Source organism: Mixophyes fleayi, chromosome 6 (genome assembly GCF_038048845.1).
Source record: "Mixophyes fleayi isolate aMixFle1 chromosome 6, aMixFle1.hap1, whole genome shotgun sequence".
NCBI classification, from domain to species: domain Eukaryota; kingdom Metazoa; phylum Chordata; class Amphibia; order Anura; family Limnodynastidae; genus Mixophyes; species Mixophyes fleayi.
This window is the reverse complement of record NC_134407.1, coordinates 217,732,212-217,755,659: the sequence shown is the minus strand read 5'-3', so window position 1 is coordinate 217,755,659 and position 23,448 is coordinate 217,732,212. Positions and strand designations below refer to the sequence as shown.

General features: G+C 42.9%; 1 protein-coding gene across 1 annotated transcript in view; it reads right to left on the bottom strand.

The window, feature by feature from the left end:
* Window positions 1-23,448, bottom strand: part of LOC142095489 (uncharacterized) — a 120,896-nt gene that overhangs the window by 25,175 nt on the left and 72,273 nt on the right. The window contains exons 21-24 of the mRNA XM_075178434.1: window positions 16,033-16,150; window positions 15,856-15,953; window positions 15,605-15,713; window positions 6,083-7,231 (exon numbers count right to left, since the gene is read on the bottom strand). Coding sequence (XP_075034535.1) covers window positions 6,083-7,231; window positions 15,605-15,713; window positions 15,856-15,953; window positions 16,033-16,150 — 1,474 coding nt within the window. The remainder of the gene's footprint in view (window positions 1-6,082; window positions 7,232-15,604; window positions 15,714-15,855; window positions 15,954-16,032; window positions 16,151-23,448) is intronic.

Genomic DNA, 23,448 nt, shown 5'->3' with positions numbered 1-23,448 from the left:
TATACCCACCTTGTCTAGAATATTGCAGGAATACACAGAGGTATCCTATTATGAGCTTAATACTGCTAATCTGAAGCTCTAGGGGTGGTCCTCCCGCATGACTCTTTAAGGTCCCTAAAACCCCTATACAAATTTCAATGGTGTCCCCACTATATGACATATCTAGGCATACGTATACCTCTGGACCCTAATTTAGTTGTTGAGAGTAACTATAAGCCATTATTGAGACAGTTCGATAAGCTTACCAAATCCTGGGCAAATTTTGAGATTTCTTGGATGGGCAGGATAGCAGCCCTAAAAATGATGCTGCTGCCAAAGATCCTGTACTTATTCCGCTCTATCCCCTACCTAGTGCCTACGACCATCGCATTTAACTTCATCTAGAGTAATAGGCGTTAGAGAGCGTATGTTTAGATCTAAAATAAGAGGTAGCCTAGCCACTCCTAAACTGGAAACCTACCAACATTCCGCTATTCTTGACCAGCTTAGAGATTGGCAGACTCCTTCCCCATTAAAACCTTGGGTGGTCATTGAGTAACATAGTTCCTATCCATTCCCATTAGCAGACCTCTCGCGGCTGGATAAACCCAGTAGACCGAACCCAGTATCTACACTTAGAAGTGTCATAGACTCCGTTACTATTTGGGACAAGATGTTGACCCTCTTACAGGAATACCACCTCACCTCCTCTAGTCTCTCCACAATTTCATTGTCACAATTGATCCCAGACCTCCGCCTTGACTTTTGGTATAGGCAGGGTGCCAGACGAGTACAGGATCTTTTAGGAGTGTCCTTCCCCCCCTTCTCACATTTACAAGCCAAGTACGATATTCCAGTCTGAGACTTCTAGAAGTATCTTCAAGTTAGGCACTGGATACAATCCCGTCCCTCACATCCACCGGGGCTGAGGCCGATCCCCCCTGGTATTCAACTGTCCCTCTCCCCTGCTTCTCATACAGGTGGCATCTCTACATGGTACCAGTTTTTCCTGTCCCATTGACAATCGCGATCTGCCGATCCAAAATGTCTGGTAAACCAAATTGGATATTACTATCTTTGCAGACGTCTGGGAGAAAATCTTTCAAAATATATATGTGTATCAACCACTCAGAAATGCTGATTAAAGCTGTCCATAGGCTGTACCTTACACCAGACAAGCTACATAAAATCTGGCCTTCAGAATCCAAATATTGTTGGAGAATTGGCAAGGAACATCAAGACATACCATGGATATATGTTTATACAGCTTGGACTGTAGTTATATCACAAACACAGCTTAGGTGGGAGATCATTCTTCAGAGGGATCCAGAAGGACAGAAGGCTCCGTTACCCAGGTCACTGCCTCAGGATCACTGCATGTAGCTACAGCTTGGTCAGAGTGTTGAACTTTATGCGGGAATATTTCCATTGCAGCATATTCCGGACCTTGGAACTTTATGTGGGGAGAATTAAAACCGCTGTTAGACCACTGGACTATACTAACCATTTCTGGCCTGTCTAAATTCGAAAGGACTGTTCCAGTTTTATCATCTTTCTTCTGTTAGTATCACTGACAGGTTTTTGGGTGTGAGTGAAGTGAGCTGGGTTTGATTTAAAATATATATACTTTTGATTGGCTATTGTTGGTATTAGATGTTCATCTTTTTGTCATAAAGATACTATTATATCCATCTTCTCTCTTTGACTGTGTGACCCTGAACCCCTAGATATCAGGACTTCTCCCTGGGTTCCTACCCTAACATCCTGGTATCATATATATTGTAACAAAGTTAGGGGAACAGGTGTCGTCTCCTGGGGTCGATGGTAGTGTACAGCAGCAGAGAAGTCACACAAGTCCAGTGTTTTGGTACAAATGGCCTCAGACAATTTTTTTATTAAACAGAAAACACAAAAAAAACTTCAAAACATACACCTTGCCTGTCTAGCAGAATTAAATACACAGGAAGACCCTCTCTCCTCTGAAGCACCTCTCACACACATACAAAACATAGAGGTAATTGCTCACCATTTGCAGAGTCTCTCAGGAGGCATCCAACCTCCTCCCCACGTCTGAGAGAGGTGTAACCATTAACTAGTCTGCTATCAGACTTGCAGAACAGAAGACCTGGACTGGGCCTTGTAAATGGAGCCCACCCATCTCTCTCCATTTACAACCTCAGGGACTCTCAGCTTTTTCTAAAACTGAACACACTTTTAGGGAAGCTCCTTCCCAGACAAAGCAATCTCCCTGGGGTTTAGCTGCCATTTGCAACGTTCCCAGTGCCTATGTCACTATAAATATTTCTTCAACGTTAGTGTGATCTATCATTATTTAGCATATTAATAGTAAATGTTTCTATGAACTACCATGTAGGATTTATTGAAGAAGCGCATGGATATTCAGTAACTTACCCCCTAATTCCTAAAAGGGGTCCAGAGAAGCTAAATGTGCCAATACTCTGGCTCCCTGTATAATCCTTTCCCAGGGATCTTGAAAGAGATCACTCTCAAAACATTTATTGAATGATGCAAAGTCCATGATTTATCATTTGAATATTTGAAAAACAAGGAACTAAATTATTAAAGTTAATGAGAACATGTACATGAAAGACTAAGTGACAATTCCACAGGTTAGTCAGTATACATGACAATATGGATTGCCTGGATGGAATGCAGGAAACAACACAATATAGAACCTGTTATTGGACCGCTAAAGGGAACAGTAAAATAATAAATTATGTATTGTCAACTGACATAGTGCACATGGGACCCTCCTTTTTCCACTTATTTAAATAGTTTTAAGAAAAAAAAAGTACATTTGGTTGGTAGTTATATATTTTATTACCTTATTTGTTTACAGAACACACAACTGTACAGCATGTCCATATGTGCACTGTACTGTTAATTAACTATACAAAGAATAAAAAAGTAGAGATACAAAATAAAATCAAAATGAATTTAGAACATATCCCAATAGCCTCTGTGTAAACTATAGTGCACAAAATATGAGTCATCCAAAACATTATTAATTTTCATAGAAAAAGCAAAACTATAAGACTAATGTTTTAGGTATTACATATATTCCAATATACACCAGATGGATTCATGATGTTCCTCAGTGATGTCACTGGTTCCTGGTGAATTGAGAGACTGTATTCTCCTGGATGGTTACAGCTCTCTAAATGGCTGCATCCACTGCTTGTTAAGCTATAATTCTTATAAGAACCAACCTAAATTTAGTATTATTACAATTTTTTATTTATAAAGCGCCAACATATCACCCAGCATTGTACATTGAAGGGATCACAATAGAATCAAATAACATACAATGATATGAAACAGAAGATAAAGATGACTAATTGAGAAGTGTGGAGGGATACTTGATACATAAAGTAAATATATACAACCACTTAGATATTGTGCTAGTTCCTGGTGGCGCATACAGTTACTGTACTAGTTCCTGGTTGGCCATACAGATACTGTACTAGTTCCTGGTTGGCCATACAGTTACTGTGCTAGTTCCTGGTTGGCCATACAGTTACTGTGCTAGTTTCTGGTTGGCGCATACAGTTACTGTACTAGTTCCTGGTTGGCGCATACAGTTACTGTACTAGTTCCTGGTTGGCCATACAGTTACTGTACTAGTTCCTGGTTGGCCATACAGTTACTGTGCTAGTTGCTGGTTGGCCATACAGTTACTGTGCTAGTTTCTAGTTGGCGCATACAGTTACTGTACTAGTTCCTGGTTGGCGCATGCAGTGACTGTACTAGTTCCTGGTTGGTGCATACAGTGACTGTACTAGTTCCTGGTTGGCCATACAGTTACTGTGCTAGTTTCTGGTTGGCGCATACAGTTACTGTACTAGTTCCTGGTTGGCGCATACAGTTACTGTACTAGTTCCTGGTTGGCCATACAGTTACTGTGCTAGTTCCTGGTTGGCCATACAGTTACTGTGCTAGTTCCTGGTTGGCCATACAGTTACTGTGCTAGTTTCTGGTTGGTACATACAGTTACTGTACTAGTTCCTGGTTGGTGCATACAGTTACTGTACTAGTTCCTGGTTGGCCATACAGTTACTGTGCTAGTTCCTGGTTGGCCATACAGTTACTGTGCTAGTTCCTGGTTGGCCATACAGTTACTGTGCTAGTTCCTGGTTGGCCATACAGTTACTGTGCTAGTTTCTGGTTGGTACATACAGTTACTGTACTAGTTCCTGGTTGGTGCATACAGTTACTGTACTAGTTCCTGGTTGGCCATACAGTTACTGTGCTAGTTCCTGGTTGGCCATACAGTTACTGTGCTAGTTCCTGGTTGGCGCATACAGTTAATTTACTAGTTCCTGGTTGGCGCATACAGTTACTGTACTAGTTCCTGGTTGGCCATACAGTTACTGTACTAGTTCCTGGTTGGCCATACAGTTACTGTGCTAGTTCCTGGTTGGCCATACAGTTACTGTGCTAGTTTCTGGTTGGCGCATACAGTTACTGTACTAGTTCCTGGTTGGCGCATGCAGTGACTGTACTAGTTCCTGGTTGGTGCATACAGTGACTGTACTAGTTCCTGGTTGGCCATACAGTTACTGTGCTGGTTTCTGGTTGGCGCATACAGTTACTGTACTAGTTCCTGGTTGGCGCATACAGTTAATGTACTAGTTCCTGGTGGCACATACAGTTACTGTGCTAGTTCCTGGTTGGCGCATACAGTTACTGTGCTAGTTCCTGGTTGCGCATACAGTTACTGTACTAGTTCCTGGTTGGCGCATACAGTGACTGTACTAGTTCCTGGTTGGCGCATACAGTGACTGTACTAGTTCCTGGTTGGCGCATACAGTTACTGTACTAGTTCCTGGTTGGCGCATACAGTGACTGTACTAGTTCCTGATTGGCGCATACAGTTACTGTACTAGATCCTATATCTGGGCAGATGATAACCACAGCTATAGTTCCAGTTCCCAGAAGCCACACAGAGCATTTAATTATAAACAAATGCGTAGTGCATAAATAAGTACAAACCCACGTTCTGATTTAGGGAACTGCCTGTCAAAGTGCCCAGTTTATGGTGAGGTAAGATGTAAATGAGCATGGTGGAAGGAGCACAATGCCCCCAAATCCTAATATGTTAAAACCACCTTCATCATTAATATAAACTTTCCATTTTTTTCACCAAAATTGATAAGCTGCACATTCAGCCTCACTTATACCATAAATCATGACTGAGGGGACATCAGGACTGTATTTACTACATTTGAATATTTTTATTTCACGTGTATTAATAACTCTTTCCTGTATTAATTGTGCCTGGAAGATCTGACAGCCGTTCCTTTTATTAATATAGGTAGAGGCGTGACTTTACCAGCTCTAAGCATATGCAAAAAGTTATTTTCCAGGATGTAGAAGGCCCTGTGTCCATCTGCTAAACCAGGAAGACCCTGCAAGACGAACTCTCCCCCCTTTCACCCTCATTTAAACATCTTACCCTGCAGGACAAGATCTTGTTTTCGCCTGTAAGGTGCATTAGTAGGACTACATTCAGCTAGGAGTGCCCAGATCTATTTAGCTCCTCCAATAAGGAGCCAAGTTTTGCGCCCATGTAGACACATCTTAACCCGCTAAGCCACACACAAATGGGTGTGTTTGCACAATTTAGCCACATTGCATCACATAATTGTATTCCCTGCTTTGTAAATAGTCCCAGTAAGATAATAGCATATAACAAAACTAATTATATAAATCATATCACAACTTCAGTTAGAGAGTGTGACCAAACATAATGTAAGAACAAAGTTCCATACATGAACTATCTGTTCCAGTCGTATGTTGATGACACATTACACCTATATCTATGGATGGTAATTATTATAACATGCTAATATTATTTGTAACTGGAGCTTTGAAAACCCTCCATAACTCAGTGATATAGCTTCAAGTAAACACTCTGTAAATGTACTTATGCCTGTTTTCATAATTTACATTTATAGACCTTCTCTCATGTCTATCAGCTCATTAAATTACTTTTCTGCTATGTGTATTTTCTGATGTTTAATAAGACTTGGTTTCTGCGCAAAAACTCTCTGACACTCAGAACATGGAAATGGTTTTTTACCTGTATGAATTCTCTGATGTCCGACAAGAACTGATTTCTGTGTAAAACATTTCCCACATTCAGAACACGGAAATGGCTTCACACCTGTGTGAATTCTCAGATGTGCAACAAGATCTGATTTCTGTGTAAAACATTTCCCACACTCAGAACATGGAAATGGTTTTTCACCTGTGTGAAGTCTCTGATGTCCAACAAGAACTGACTTATGTGGAAAACATTTGCCACACTCAGAACACGGAAATGGCTTCTCACCTGTGTGAATTCTCTGATGTGTAACAAGATGTGATTTCAGGGTAAAACATTTCCCACACTCAGAACACGGAAATGGCTTATCACTTCTATGAAATCTCTGATGTGTAGCAAGATATGATTTCTGGGTAAAAAATTTCCCACACTCAGAACATGGAAATGGTTTTTCACCTGTGTGAATTCTCTGATGTCCAACAAGAACTGATTTCTTTAGAAAACATTTCCCACACTCAGAACATGAAAATGGCTTCTCACCTGTGTGAATTCTCTGATGTGTAACAAGATCTGATTTCTGGGTAAAACATTTCCCACATTCAGAACAAGAAAATGGCTTATCACTTCTATGAAATCTCTGATGTGTAACAAGATATGATTTTTGGGTAAAACATTTCCCACAGTCAGAACATGGAAATGGCTTCTCGCCTGTGTGAATTCTCTGATGTGCAACAAGATCTGATTTCTGGGTAAAACATTTTCCACACTCAGAACATGGAAATGGCTTATCACTTCTATGAAATCTCTGATGTGTAACAAGATGTGATTTCTTCGTAAAACATTTCCCACACTCAGAACATGGAAATGTCTTCTTCCCTGTGTGAGTTCTCTGATGTCTAACAACGACTGACTGATTTATAAAACTTTTACCACGTTCAGAAGAGGGAAACAATGTATCATTTCCATGAGCTGTGTTTTGTGTAATAATATCTGAGTTATCAGTAGAACATTCCTCATTATTAGAGGGAGCAGTTGAAATATCTGCACTGTGAAGCACTGGATTTATATTTAAGGTAATATGGTTTTCTCCTGGAGAATATAGTGGAACGTTGTTATCATCGATTTTAAAATCTGGAGACAAAATTAGATGTCCCTCCAAGGTATTCCTGCTTTTGTGTCCATCTGCTGGAAGTAAAATAAAATGTATGGAAATAGACATATCTTTTACTGTTAGTGAGTTCAACAGGTTTAGTTGACTAATCTCAATTACATATAATTTACAATTATAAATGTACAAACAGCTAATATGTATTGGCTTAAAATATAACCCACTTATATTAAGAAGAACACTGCATAGACATCCAGATTACACAGTCACACTTGACAACTCCACCCAAAATGCAGACCTTGGCGAGTAACATTTCTCAAGCACACACATTGCCCAGCAAGCATCATAGGACAGGAAGACTCATTAGCCAGAGACATTGTACAACCACTGCCCTCACACACAGACACCAGAGCCTTGGAAACAGAGGAGGCAATGGCTAAATTAGGCCAATCCATGTATTTACACTACTCGAAATTATCCAGGGACAAATAAGTAGCAGAACAAAATAGTGATACAGCCTCAATATGTCTATATAGTCAACCTTAGTTAACAGAGCACCGTGGCCAGAGGCAAGCTACTAATTTAAGTCAAGGTTTTGATGTAGAGAAGCACTGAGAGGAAGAACAACAGTAGGACAGAGTAAAAGAGGAAACTAGAAAAACAGCAACATAGAACAATGACTGCATAGAGCCAGGGGAGGGCTGGCAGACTTTAGCCCGGGGGGCAAGCACACAGCACTGGCCCATAGGTAGCGGCCCATCCTTAAAGGGTGGTTTTTGGTAGAATATATATTTATCTATATAAAAAGAGGCTATTTTAGTATTGCTTAATCCATATACATATTTTTATGCCCAGGCCCAGAGCTGGATTAAGGCTCTGGGAGGCCTGGACACTTTAGACAGGGTAAACCCTATGGTGTAACATGGTTATAATTTTAGATAAATACACAGGCAATACTGTGTGCACTACTGTTAGGTGTACAGAGTTCTGCCTTCACAAGTAGTACAGTGTGAATCAGGACATACCTCCCAACTGTCCTAAGTGAGACAGTCACCCAAATTCAGGACTGTCCCATCAGATGCAGGACAGTTGGCAGACTATCCTGCTCTCTTCTACCTGTTCTTGTCACTTTCACCACTTGCGAGTGCTGGTTTTGTAAGTGCTGTTTTCTTAACTCATTTGCTGTTTATCTGGATCCTGGAATGTTAGATGCCCTATTAGGAAAAATGGGTACATAAAATTTAGAAAACTCCAAACAGTGACGGTGTTAAATTAATAGCACCCATGTTTTATAATTAGGCCTCCCTCCAGCCCTAACCTTAAACTAATAATATTCTCATTTGCTAAATAGATCTAATTCTCTCCAACCAACCCTCACATTAAATAGCAAACACATTTAATATATAAACCTATTTCTCTCCCTCCAAACAGCCTCACCAATAATTTAAATTGCCCCACCACCACTCCACAAATAAAATAGCACCCATTAAATAACTAGCCCCCTCATGCACTCCCCTATTAAATAGCCTACCTCCCAAATTAAATTAAGACCCCCCTTCCCTCACACATTATAATGAAATGCTCCCCCCACATACACACACTATATGCACACCTCACACACACTGTATGGACAGAACACACACACACACACACACACACACTACATTGCCAGCACACACACACACCCTACATTGCCAGCACACACACACACCCTACATTGACAGCACACACACCACATTGACAGCACACACACCACTTACCTGTTCCGTCCGCGCGCGCTGATCTTCACGCATGGGACGGCACCTGTCACGTGGTACACGTCCCATGTGACACAGAGACATATGCTAGGCCACACAAGGGGAGGGATTGGAGAGGGGGAGGAGCCTTGGATCGGCGCCAATGATGGAAGGTGGCTGGTCCCAGAGGAGGGACCAGTCACAAAGTAATAGACTTGGGCCAGCCCCTGTACAAAATAGGCTTTTACTTCCGGCCCGGGGAACAACTGCTCCCCTGCCTCCCGGCCCAGCCCGCCACTGCATAGAGCAGAGGAGAACATCAGGACAGAGTAGAAGAATGGAGCAGGACACAGACGGGCAACAGCAAAAAAAGCATAAAAAACATAAGGGCAGAGCAGGATACAGAGACAAATGAGATGAGCAATACTACATAGCATTCAAGCACAAAGAATTGAAGGGAGCTGTTGTGCAATGACAAGTGTGTGATTATAGACCTGTGTGTACAAGAAGGTGGACTTTGTGTGAATTTAGAGTGAAGGGGTCTGTGTGATCTTAGAGTGAAGGGAATCACCTGATACCTAGCTTTAGTACAGCAGAATATAGGCATATAGATATAAAATATTCCGGTATTATTATACAAGGAATATAATGGGTAATGTTACATATGGTAGTGTACAGGGAGAATCATGAGTAATCTCATATGTGCTATGACACACTGAGGATCATGGGTATGGTCACATGCAATAGGAACGGAAACAGGATAGCAGGTTACCAGGATTAGCTAAGAAGCATACTGCGCAGGATACCAGGATCTGCTGAATAATAAAGAATACAGGATTCCAGGATACCAGGATCAGCTGAGACGCATATAGTGCTGGACACCAGGATCTGCTGAATAAGAATGGATACCAGATACCAGGATTAGCTGAGTAGCATGTGATTTGGTTACCAGGATCTGAAGGATAGGCGCGGATACTGGTTACCAGTGGAATTCAGAGGAGCCAAATAATCCAGCAGTTTAACAGGCTACAGGACTTGAAGATTTGGCACCCTTTTGCTAGAACAAGTGCTTTATATAGTCTGGAGGATGAGGGGCATGAACAACAATCAGACAATGACTGAATAGGATAAAGCATACTGCGCAGACCCAAATCTAAGCTGGTGGCTGCCATCGGAAGATGGAGGACCCATCAGCACCTGGAGGAGACCCGATGAAGGAGGCCCGCTTTACGCACCACAGTCGGAGGCTCTGACGCATGACAGTAACCCCCCTCTTAAAGGTGGGCACCGAACACCCTACACAGTGTTTGTTATTATATTGAGTATCACAGGAGTCAACCCAAGATCGTTCTTAAGGACCAAAATGTTTCCAATCAACCAAGTAATGAATCTTCTCCTCAGGAACATCTGGAACTGAGAATCTTCTTGACTTCAAATTTGTCCCCTTGCTGAGTGTTGATTACAGATGGAGGAGAAGACACTGTGGATAAACAATTTATAATGAGTCCCTTCAGTAAAGACAAATGGAAGTTATTGGAGATGTGAATTGAAGATGGTAACTTCAACTTGAAAACCACTACTTGAAGGATTTTGAAGGGTCCAATGTACTTGGGTGCAAACATACATACATGGAACTTTTAAACATATGTTCCTAGTTTAAAGCCAGACTTTGTCTCCTCTTTTAGTGCAGGGAAAAAATTGTAGTGTTTGGAGGATTTCTTGAGATTGAGATTTCTTGAGAATTTTAATTACGTTAGACCAAATAATAGAGAAATCCTGATACAAAGAGTATAAGGAAAAAAGAAAGAAAATTTTGAAACTAGAGTTCTCCCATACACAGTGAAGAATGGAGTAGAAGAGGAGGACTCAAAAAGGTTGTTATGTGAAAAATCTGTCCACGGGAGTAGGTTCTTCAATTTTTTTTTGACTGGAGGAATGTAGAGTCTGATGGAAGTCTCCAAATCTTAATTTAGTGTCTCAGTTTGAACATTCATTTTGGGATGGTAGGCAGAGGAGAAGTTGAGGTGGATATTAATACATTTACAGAGTGATCTCCAAATTTCAGAAATAAATTGAATGCCACGGTCCGAAACAATCTCTTGAGGACAACCATGAAGATGGAAGATTAAAAAGATGATAAAGATTTTATCAAGAGTTGAGGCAGAAAGTAAACCAATTAGTGGAATGAAATGGGCCATTTTAGAGAAACGATTCACAGATACCTAGATAGTGTTACATTTGTTACTGGGAGGCAGATCAGTGATGTAGTCCATGGCAATGTGTGACCATGGTCTCACAGGAATGGGCAATGGAAGAAGACAACCTAAGCTTGATTGATGAGGGATCTTGTGTTGAGCACAGGTTGACCAGGCAGAAACAAATTCCCTCACATCCAGACAAAGAGTTGGCCACCAAGAATTCCTTAATATGGGCTCCAGGGTTTTTCGAGTACCGGCATGCCTATAGAAGTGAGATGAATGTACCCATTGTAGAACTGTTTTCCAAAATTTGAGTGGAACGAAGTTCCTGCAGGATGGAATCGTCAGAGGAAGGGCCACAGAGGTAGAGGAGCGTCAGTTTTCTTGCTCTTGTCCCTTGGTCTAAAAGGTAATATGAAGATCAAATCAAGAGAAAAACAGAGACCAGCGGGCTGGGTGAGGATTCAAACTTTGAACAGATTGACGATACAGCAGATTTTTATGATTAGTAAAGATGGTTACGGGAAAGCGGGAACCTTCAACAATGTATCTCCATTCAGCCAGGGCAAGTTTACTTACTAGAAGTTTCTGTCACGGGCACTAGGAGTCTTTACCCAGGTATCACCAGATGATAGACTTACCAGAGCAGTATAGTTGGTATTATGGTACTCTGGTAGTGGGGTGATCACGGAACAGGAGACAGCAGATGGTAAGAGAATGCTCGAGGAAAGTCTATGACTAGCAGCACTGGTAATAGGTAGATAACTGTACACGAGGAACTGGATGGACAAGGAAACATGAGGGTAGTCAGTGGTCTGCGTATAGCAAGTTGTACCACTGCTATAGTGAGGAGGAATGTCCAGGAGTAACGAGGAGGTGATGAGAGTCAGCGGTCTGCGTATAGCAAGTTGTACCGCTGTCTGGGTGAAGGACTGGAATCCAGGTGAAGGTATCAGGGGAGTCAGTGGTCTGCGTTAGCAAGTTGTACCACTGCTATGTGAAAGGATACTGGAAACTGGTGACACAGGAAACAGGCGACAGTGGTCTGCCACTAGCAAGTTGTACCACTGAAATATATATGTGAGGAGGAGCACGAGGAGATGAATGCAATGCAGAGTATACACGGGCACACTGAACTTGATCCCACGATGATATCCACAATATAATAATAACTGAGCAGCACTGCACAAATATACAAAGTCACAAGAACTATCCAGCTAAAAGGAAACACAGTCAAATTATGGCAATAGTCTCAGTGGATAGGGAACTCCGGAGGAGAACAAACTCAGTCCAGCTAGATATGCAATACACCAGCACAGTCAATGAGAAGTATGCATACCGTGGTTCAGGAGAGCAGGCTGTCAGAGAGACGTGCAGGGAAAACCTGAACGGCTGGAGGCCGGCAGGACGAGAAACCACTGGAGGGTGGAAGCGGTAACCAAGTAGGTGCAGCGCACAGTAGGTAGACCAGCAAAGATTAAACAATACTCAGGAAGCAGTAGTATATAGAACTGGACACCTGGAGAACACAGGAGAGTTGAGGCGGTCTGAGCCAATAGCTGAGATGAAAGCAGCGAAGCGTTGACCCGATGCAGACAGGCGAGTTGACATAAGCAGGAACACTGTGGAAGCACGGAGACAGCGGATCGGCTGGCTGCAGATACGATGAACACTGGAGAATTGCGATGAACAGGACTCTGAAGAAACACGGAGGCAGCGGATAAGAATCAGCTGGTGCAGTCACGATGAACACGGGAGAGTTGAAGTGAGCAGGATACTGTAGAGGCAGCAGATAGGAATCAGCTGGTGCAGTCACGATGAACACGGGAGAGTTGAAATGAACAGGACTCTGAAGAAACACGGAGGCAGCGGATAGGAATCAGCTGGTGCAGTCACGATGAACACGGGAGAGTTGAAGTGAGCAGGATACTGTAGAGGCACAGAGGCAGCAGATAGGAATCAGCTGGTGCAGTCACGATGAACACGGGAGAGTTGAAATGAACAGGATACTGTAGAAGCACGGAGGCAGCGGATAGGAATCAGCTGGTGCAGTCACGATGAACACGGGAGAGTTGAAGTGAACAGGACTCTGAAGAAACACGGAGGCAGCGGATAGGAATCAGCTGGTGCAGTCACGATGAACACGGGAGAGTTGAAGTGAGCAGGATACTGTAGAGCCACAGAGGCAGCGGATAGGAATCAGCTGGTGCAGTCACGATGAACATGGGAGAGTTGAAATGAACAGGATACTGTAGAAGCACGGAGGCAGCGGATAGGAATCAGCTGGTGCAGTCACGATGAACACGGGAGAGTTGAAGTGAACAGGATACTGTAGAAGCACGGAGGCAGCGGATAGGAATCAGCTGGTGCAGTCACGATGAACACGGGAGAGTTGAAGTGAACAGGATACTGTAGAAGCACGGAGGCAGCGGATAGGAATCAGCTGGTGCAGTCACGATGAACACAGGAGAGTTGAAGTGGTTTGGAAACCACAAACGAACAACAGGAATCAGCAGGAGCTGAATACACGAGGAAACACAGGAACACCTTCAGAGGCTCATGGGGAATGAGACTCCCAAGATCAGGCAACGAGGTATGGAACTCAGGTGCTTTAAATAGGGAGTGTTGCCTGATCAGCCAATTAACTAAAAGGAACAGATACTGAAGGTTTAAAAGGGCTGCACATGCGCAGACCCTCAGGATGGTGGACGGCCACGGTTCCTAAACACACGAGAAGTAGCACTCACCGTCCGGTGAGTGACAGTTTCTTATTTCCAACTGTATAATTCCTTTCCGCTGGATGGAATGTATGAGCAAAGAAACCGCAAGGATGTAACTGCCCCAAAGAAGATTTCTCAGAAAGTACGGCTCCTACCCCAACATAAGAGTCATCAACTTGCAAGAAAAAAGGCATGGTAGTGTCAGGTTGTTTGAGGACAATTCCAGCTTGAGGGAATTGAATGGTTCAAATGCGGCTGCGGTCCAATTCTTAACATTCGCCCCTGAACGAGTGAGAGAAATGATGGTAGTAGCTACTGTGGTGTATTCCTGAATAAACTGTCTGCAGAAACTGAGAAATCGTTGGATAGCTTTGAGGCCCAGGGTAGGTAATTTTGCCTAAGAACACAGCCATGAATAAAGAATGGTACCAAACATCCTCCAAAACAACTTCTCCCAACAATCCAAGAACAGTTTGGTTACGAACAATGCCTTTTCCAATATGATGGAGCACTTTCCCATAAGGCAAAAGTGATAACTAGGTGGCTCGGGGATCAAAACATCTAAATTTTGGGTCCATGGCCAGGAAACTCCCCAGACCTTAATCCCATTGAGAACTTGTGGTAAATCCTCAAGAGGTGGGTGGACAAACAAAAACCCACAAATTCTGACAAACTACAAGCACTGAAAAGGTAAGAATGGGCAGCTATCAGTCAGTATGTGGTCCAGAAGCTGACTGACAGCATGCCAGAGCGAATTGCAGAGGTCTTCAAAAAGAAGGGTCAACGCTGCAAATATTGACTCTTTACATAAACTTAAAGTAATTGTCAATAAAAGCCTTTCACACTTATGAAATGCTTGTAATTTTACTTTAGTATACCATAGCAACATCTAACAAAAAGATCTAAAAACACTGAGGCAACAAACTTTGTGAAAACCAATATTTGTGTCATTCTCAACACTTTTGGCCATGACTGTATCTGTGTCAGTGTCCAAGTCTTCAGAATGTGGATGTGTAGTGTGGATGGAAATTATTTATAACTCTACTGTTTTATGAAAAGAGGGGATAACATCTTCAAAAGTCCCCTTTACCCCATGAAACCTCATGCTGATCACTTCCAAGTGCAGAATTTTCAATTTTGTGAGCATTAATACCCTGTTTATGAAAGATTGATTTTCTTGGCAAGAAGTGAACACAATTAAATCCAGATATCTTCCTCTGAGACCTATGAATTATCAGCAGACAACATCAAGGCCATTGGTAGGGGAGATTTTGAAGCTGAGGACTGTGTTAGCTTCTCTTGTTCCATCTAGGTCTGCTGGTGAGAAGCCTCCACTTGGAGTTTTAGAAGAATTCACCAATATCCTGTTGAACAGGATTGTCTTCTTGGGCAGTATGTTGTTGTTTCTCCAAAATAGCTTTGCCCATGATCTGAATAAATCCTGTTAACTGCGCTGAATTGTACACAGTTATAGTGCTAGTATATAGCTTGCTTTACATAAAATGAAAATAATGTAATGATTACAGGGTCCGATCATGGATAATGTGACACATGGAAGTGCACAGGGAGAATTATGTATGAGAATCATCGGAGAGTGTGGTGAGGAGACTGGTCAGAACTCTGGGCTGGTAGCACAATGATATGATGTGAGGAGGAGAACAGGAGTCTAATAGGGACTGATGACTGCTGACTCATCTGTTTGCACTGACGGAGGAGGGTGTAGAATAAGAGATTATTGTAGTGACTGCACGAGGAAAATATGTGACCGTTTGCTGTAATAAGTGTGTATTACTCACCTGTACAGATATCTGTAGGTATTTCCTCCTCCTTACACTGCTGATCACCCTTTACATATGTATCTTCTCCATCTATATCTTCCTTCTTAATATCCGCAAGGTCTTCACCCTAAATAACCCAAATAACCCTTTAATAATGACTGATTTCATAAAACAGTAGAATATCAGTGTATAAGACCCACACAGCTGCTCTACAGATGATATAGTGAAAAGTCACTTTGCTATATTGCAAAACCTTAAATTCCATCTACCTGATGCTCCTGTGGGATACTGTGATTTTCCTCTGTACAATCCTTGGAAGAAAGTGGACGGGGACATCTCTCTGGGGTATTTCTGTTACTGGATCCATCTGTAGGAAACACACATGTGTATCTAGGTGGTCCTCATCACTGCTCTCTCCATTCTTAAAAATGAAAGTCTCCTCTTACCCAGTGATGTGAGAGGCCGGTGACTCTCCATCATCACGTCCTTGTAGAGGCCCTTGTGTCCTTCTAAATACTCCCAATCCTGCATGGAGAAATAGACAGTGACGTCCTCACACCTTATAGGAACCTGACACACACAATGATTTACTAGAAGGGCTGGGTTCCTCCAACCTCCAAGTAAATGTCTGGAGTTAAGTCCTCAGTTGGTCATTTTTAAGTCAGTGTAAATGGGTGATGAAGCAACTCTTCTAATTCACCTGTGTCCACTGACCTTCGCTTAGTGTCACTTAAGGGTTGGCCATGTGCACAAGACAGAGGTCAGACAAGTGGTGAAGTAGGTACTGCTGTTGTCATATTTGACATGTATTATATCTAGACTACAATTCAAACCTTAGGGTAATTATATTTATGTAATACATTAATTAATTAAGGTTTTAATAGTAGATTAGGTCATGAGAAAGTATAATAAATGTAAACTATGACAGCAGGATGGGGTAATTATAGTCACATAATATATACATTGTGCCAAACTCTTCTATGGACAGAAATAGTCTTTAAAATGATGAGGAGTAATTTATTTCCTCAATAGAAATGTAGAGACCACTTCTGCCAATAAGTAATTGATTACTTACTTATTAGTTACTGGAGAATATATGACAGAGTATTCCTCATCTATGACCTATCCCCTGTACCACCAACATTATTACAGTACCCTCATCTATGACCTATCCTCTGTACCACCACCAACATTATTACTACTCCTCATCTATGACCTATCCTCTGTACCACCACCAACATTATTACTACTCCTCATCTATGACCTATCTCCTGTACCACCAACATTATTACAGTATTCCTCATCTATGACCTATCCTCTGTACCACCACCAACATTATTACTACTCCTCATCTATGACCTATCCCCTGTACCACCAACATTATTACAGTATTCCTCATCTATGACCTATCCTCTGTACCACCACCAACATTATTACTACTCCTCATCTATAACCTATCCTCTGTACCACCACCAACATTATTACTACTCCTCATCTATGACCTATCCCCTGTACCACCACCAACATTATTACAGCATTCTTCATCTATGACCTATCCTCTGTACCACCACCAACATTATTACTACTCCTCATCTATGACCTATCCCCTGTACCACCACCAACATTATTACAGCATTCCTCATCTATGACTTATCCCCTGTACCACCAACATTATTACAGTACTCCTCATCTATGACCTATCCCCTGTACCACCACCAACATTATTACTACTCCTCATCTATGACCTATCCCCTGTACCACCACCAACATTATTACAGCATTCCTCATCTATGACCTATCCCCTGTACCACCAACATTATTACAGCATTCCTCATCTATGACCTATCCCCTGTACCACCAACATTATTACAGTACTCCTCATCTATGACCTATCCTCTGTACCACCACCAACATTATTACTACTCCTCATCTATGACCTATCCCATGTACCACCACCAACATTATTACAGCATTCCTCATCTATGACCTATCCCCTGTACCACCACCAACATTATTACAGTACTCCTCATCTATGACCTATCCCCTGTACCACCACCAACATTATTACAGTACTCCTCATCTATGACCTATCCCCTGTACCACCACCAACAGTATTACAGCATTCCTCATCTATGACCTATCCCCTGTACCACCACCAACATTATTACAGTATTCCTCATCTATGACCTATCCCTGTACCACCACCACCATTATTACAGTACTCATCTATGACCTATCCCCTGTACCACCACCAACATTATTACAGTACTCCTCATCTATGACCTATCCCCTGTACCACCACCAACATTATTACAGTACTCCTCATCTATGACCTATCCCCTGTACCACCGCCAACATCATTACTACTCCTCATCTATGACCTATCCCCTGTACCACCACCATTATTACAGTATTCCTCATCTATGACATATGCCCTGTACCACCCCACCATTATTACAGTACTCCTCATCTATGACCTATCCCCTGTACCACCACCATAATTATTACAGTACTCCTCAACTATGACCTATCCCCTGTACCACCACCATCATTATTACAGTACTCCTCATCTATGACCTATCCCCTGTACCACCTCCAACATTATTACAGTATTCCTCATCTATGACCTATCCCCTGTACCACCACCACCATTATTACAGTATTCCTCATCTATGACCTATCACCTGTACCACCACCATTATTACAGTACTCCTCATCTATGACCTATCCCCTGTACCACCACCAACATTATTACAGTACCCTCATCTATGACCTATCCCCTATACCACCACCACCAACATTATTACAGTACTCCTCATCTATGACCTATCCCCTGTACCACCACCATAATTATTACAGTACTCCTCATCTATGACCTATCCCCTGTACCACCTCCAACATTATTACAGTATTCCTCATCTATGACCTATCCCCTGTACCACCACCACCATTATTACAGTATTCCTCATCTATGACCTATCACCTGTACCACCACCATTATTACAGTACTCCTCATCTATGACCTATCCCCTGTACCACCACCAACATTATTACAGTACCCTCATCTATGACCTATCCCCTATACCACCACCACCAACATTATTACAGTATTCCTCATCTATGACCTATCCCCTATACCACCACCACCACCATTATTACAGTATTCCTCATCTATGACATATGCCCTGTACCACCCCACCATTATTACAGTACTCCTCATCTATGACCTATCCCCTGTACCACCACCATAATTATTACAGTACTCCTCAACTATGACCTATCCCCTGTACCACCTCCAACATTATTACAGTATTCCTCATCTATGACCTATCCCCTGTACCACCACCACCATTATTACAGTATTCTTCATCTATGACCTATCACCTGTACCACCACCATTATTACAGTACTCCTCATCTATGACCTATCCCCTGTACCACCACCAACATTATTACAGTACCCTCATCTATGACCTATCCCCTGTACCACCACCAACATTATTACAGTACCCTCATCTATGACCTATCCCCTGTACCACCACCAACATTATTACAGTATTCCTCATCTATGACCTATCCCCTGTACCACCACCAACATTATTACAGTACACCTCTCATCTATGACCTATCCCCTGTACCACCACCACCATTATTACAGTATTCCTCATCTATGACCTATCCCCTGTACCACCACCACCATTATTACAGTACTCTTCATCTATGACCTATCCCCTGTACCACCACCACCATTATTACAGTATTCCTCATCTATGACCTATCACCTGTACCACCACCATTATTACAGTACTCCTCATCTATGACCTATCCCCTATACCACCACCACCAACATTATTACAGTACTCCTCATCTATGACCTATCCCCTGTACCACCACCATAATTATTACAGTACTCCTCATCTATGACCTATCCCCTGTACCACCTCCAACATTATTACAGTATTCCTCATCTATGACCTATCCCCTGTACCACCACCACCATTATTACAGTATTCCTCATCTATGACCTATCCCCTGTACCACCACCACTATTAATACAGTACTCATCTATGACCTATCCCCAGTACCACCACCATCATTATTACAGTACTCCTCATATATGACCTATCCCCTGTACCACCACCACCATTATTACAGTATTCCTCATCTATGACCTATCCCCTGTACCACCACCACTATTAATACAGTACTCATCTATGACCTATCCCCTGTACCACCACCATCATTATTACAGTACTCCTCATATATGACCTATCCCCTGTACCACCACCAATATCAGGGGCGGATTGGGAACTTAAATTGGCACTGGAATTTTTTTTTTTTTTAAGTGGCCACATATGGACAGGACTAAATGAAAAGTAAGCGGTATTTAGAACTCCTGGAATTGGGTTGTAGTAACATTTAGGAACACCTGGATATGATGACTTAATACACAGTGGGTCATTACTAAATAATACATGAATCATTTTGCATGATCTGCGACTGGTTTATGCCTCTGTGCTGAAACTTGTTTAGTTGCCTACTAACACATTCTTCCAATTTTCCCTTCATAGAAACATGACACCTCACCGACCTGTTGCATCAATTCAACGTTACTTCACCAAGAAGATAAAGATTTTCCCCTCTTGTTTTGAACAAAACTTTATTGTTCTCCAAACAGTGAACAACCAATGCTGCGCTGGTCTTTGTCTTATTCTTTCTATTTGTCAACAACACTTTATTGGTTTCTCCTCCTGCCATTTAGCGTTTCTTATCTGCAAGATAATGACCAGGCACATGTGTTCAGAGACGCATAAGACTGATCTGGAGAAGTGCCTGGGAGTAATGAGTCATAGACGCCTGTACAAGCGTTAATGTGATCACTGATATATAATACTATAAGTTTGTATTTTATAGGTGTAGTCAGAACATTTATACCGACTCCACCCAAAATTGCCTCCGACCTCTCAGCCCTGGTCGTATGTCATATACTCCCCAGGTTTACATTCACTGCTTACCTGGACTTATAGTGAGTAGAGAGAGGTTGTTTCATTTATTGTTACAATGTCTCAGCTCCGTCCCCTCAACTTATTATACTGATAATTTATACTGCACCAAATTATATATATATATTTTTTACGTTCCCAGTTCATTTATTTGTTATTAGTTTGATTGTTTAGTAAATCTTAGGGGGTTTCTTTCACATTACTTTAACATAAAAAGCTCACAATATTGTGTTTATAGAGTTAGATATTTATGATAAATTTGCAGTACACATGTCACAAACACAATTAAACATTAATTAAAAAAAACCACAAGTGTGTTTACAAGCGTTACTTGTTAATGGTAACCTCGCTGCACACAAATCATACACACGGGTAATGTGTGGAAGTGTCGTATACACAAGGAAGTATCACGTACTTGCTGTGAGCGGTCTTTATTCAGATATATGGCGTGCTATTGTGAGAGGTGGGTGCGAGTACTTGATGGGCACCAGACCTGGCGCAAAGGCTACACTATCTAGAAATGCATCTGGCACAAGTGGTTAGCACTTCTGCCTTACAGCACTGGCTTCATGAGTTTGATTTCCGACCATGGCCTTATCTGTGTGGAGTTTGTATGTTCTCCCCGTGTTTGCATGGGTTTCCTCCGGGTGCTCCGGTTTCCTCCCACACTCCAAAGAGTAGGTTAATTGGCATTTAAATTGCCCTTAGTCTCTCTCGGTCTGTGTGTGTGTGTGTGTGTGTGTGTGTTAGGGGATTTAGACTGTAAACCCCAAAGGGGCAGGTACTGATGTGAATGAGTTCTCTGTACAGCGCTGCGGAATTAGTGGCGCTATATAAATAAATGGTGATGATGATGATGAGTAAGATTTTTAATTAGCTTTTCCTACATAGATTTTGAGCACGTGTGTCCATTGTATTGACCTCCATAGTGTGTTTCCACATTTGTCCAAGAATTGCTTCAGTTAATTGTTTATTCTTTCATTTTTAACTCCTTAAGGGGAGTTTTCTGCAGCTTTGCTGCAGTGTGCACAGAATAACAGTCTATGCTACTGTAGCTTAAGGGGAAGGAACAGAAAGGTCATTTTAAAATAATTTTCAACTCAACTCAACAAGATAGAAAATGCACAGCCGCAATGTTCAGAGGAACATCACTGCCAATTGAATTCCCCCCTATATGTCAAAGACAAAAATCAGTTTTTGTCTGTGAATTTAGTGTCAATAAATATTGCAGGGGGAAAAAAACATTCCTGTCAACAAGGAACAATCATAAAGCAAAGCAAGGTCTGTAGAGAGTCCGAGCTCTGTACAAGCAGCAGACGTTGTTAGCCAACAAAATGTTGCAGGAAAGGAAAATAAGAGAGCATTATATCTAAAATTTCAGGGTTAAGTCACAGGCACAACTCACCCCACCCAACTTCCACCAAAACACATCAATCATCCCACTATGTTGGGAAACCGAGCCAGCCCTAATACCATCACCACACACCTCACACCCCATGATGAGAACCCCCCCACCCAGCCCTCCTACCATCACCACACACCTCACACCCCATTATGAGAACCCCCCACCCAGCCCTCTTCTGATTATTTTGTTTGCTTTATTTAGGTTTTTTTGTGTGCCAGTTACCATTTAGATCGACCTTTGTGATTCCAAAGCCCTCCTACCATCACCACACACCTCACACCCCATGATGAGAACCCCCCACCCAGCCCTCCTACCATCACCATACTCCTCACACCCCATGATGAGAACCCCCCACCCAGCCCTCCTACCATCACCACACACCTCACACCCCATGATGAGAACCCCCCACCCAGCCCTCCTACCATCACCACACTCCTCACACCCCATGATGAGAACCCCCTACACAGCCCTCCTACCATCACCACACACCCCATGATGAGAACCACCCACCCAGTCCTCCTACCATCACCACACACCTCACACCTCATGATGAGAACCCCCCACCCAGCCGTTCTACCATCACCACACACCTCACACCCCATGATGAGAACCCCCCACCCAGCCCTCCTACCATCACCACACACTCCATGATGAGAACCCCCCACCCAGCCCTCCTACCATTACCACACTCCTCACACCCCATGATGAGAACCTCCCACCCAGTCGTCCTACCATCACCACACACCTCACACCTCATGATGAGAACCCCCCACCCAGCCGTTCTACCATCACCACACTCCTCACACCCCATGATGAGAACCCCCCACCCAGCCCTCCTACCATCACCACACACTCCATGATGAGAACCCCCCACCCAGCCCTCCTACCATCACCACACACCTCACACCCCATGATGAGAACCTCCCACCCAGTCGTCCTACCATCACCACACACCTCACACCCCATGATGAGAACCCCCCGACCAGCCCTCCTACCATCACCACACACTCCATGATGAGAACCCCCCACCCAGCCCTCCTACCATCACCACTCCTCACACCCCATGATGAGAACCCCCCACACAGCCCTCCTACCATCACCACACACCCCATGATGAGAACCCCCCACCCAGCCCTCCTACCATCACCACACACCTCACACACCATGATGAGAACCCCCCACCCAGCCCTCCTACCATCACCTCACACCCCATGATGAGAACCCCCCACCCAGCCCTCCTACCATCACCACACACCCCATGATAAGAGCCCCCCACCCAGCCCTCCTACCATCACCACACACCTCACACCCCATGATGAGAACCCCCCACCCAGCCCTCCTACCATCACCACACACCTCATAATGAGAACCGCCCACCCAGCGCTCCTACCATCACCACACACCTCATAATGAGAACCGCCCACCCAGCGCTCCTACCATCACCACATACCTCAC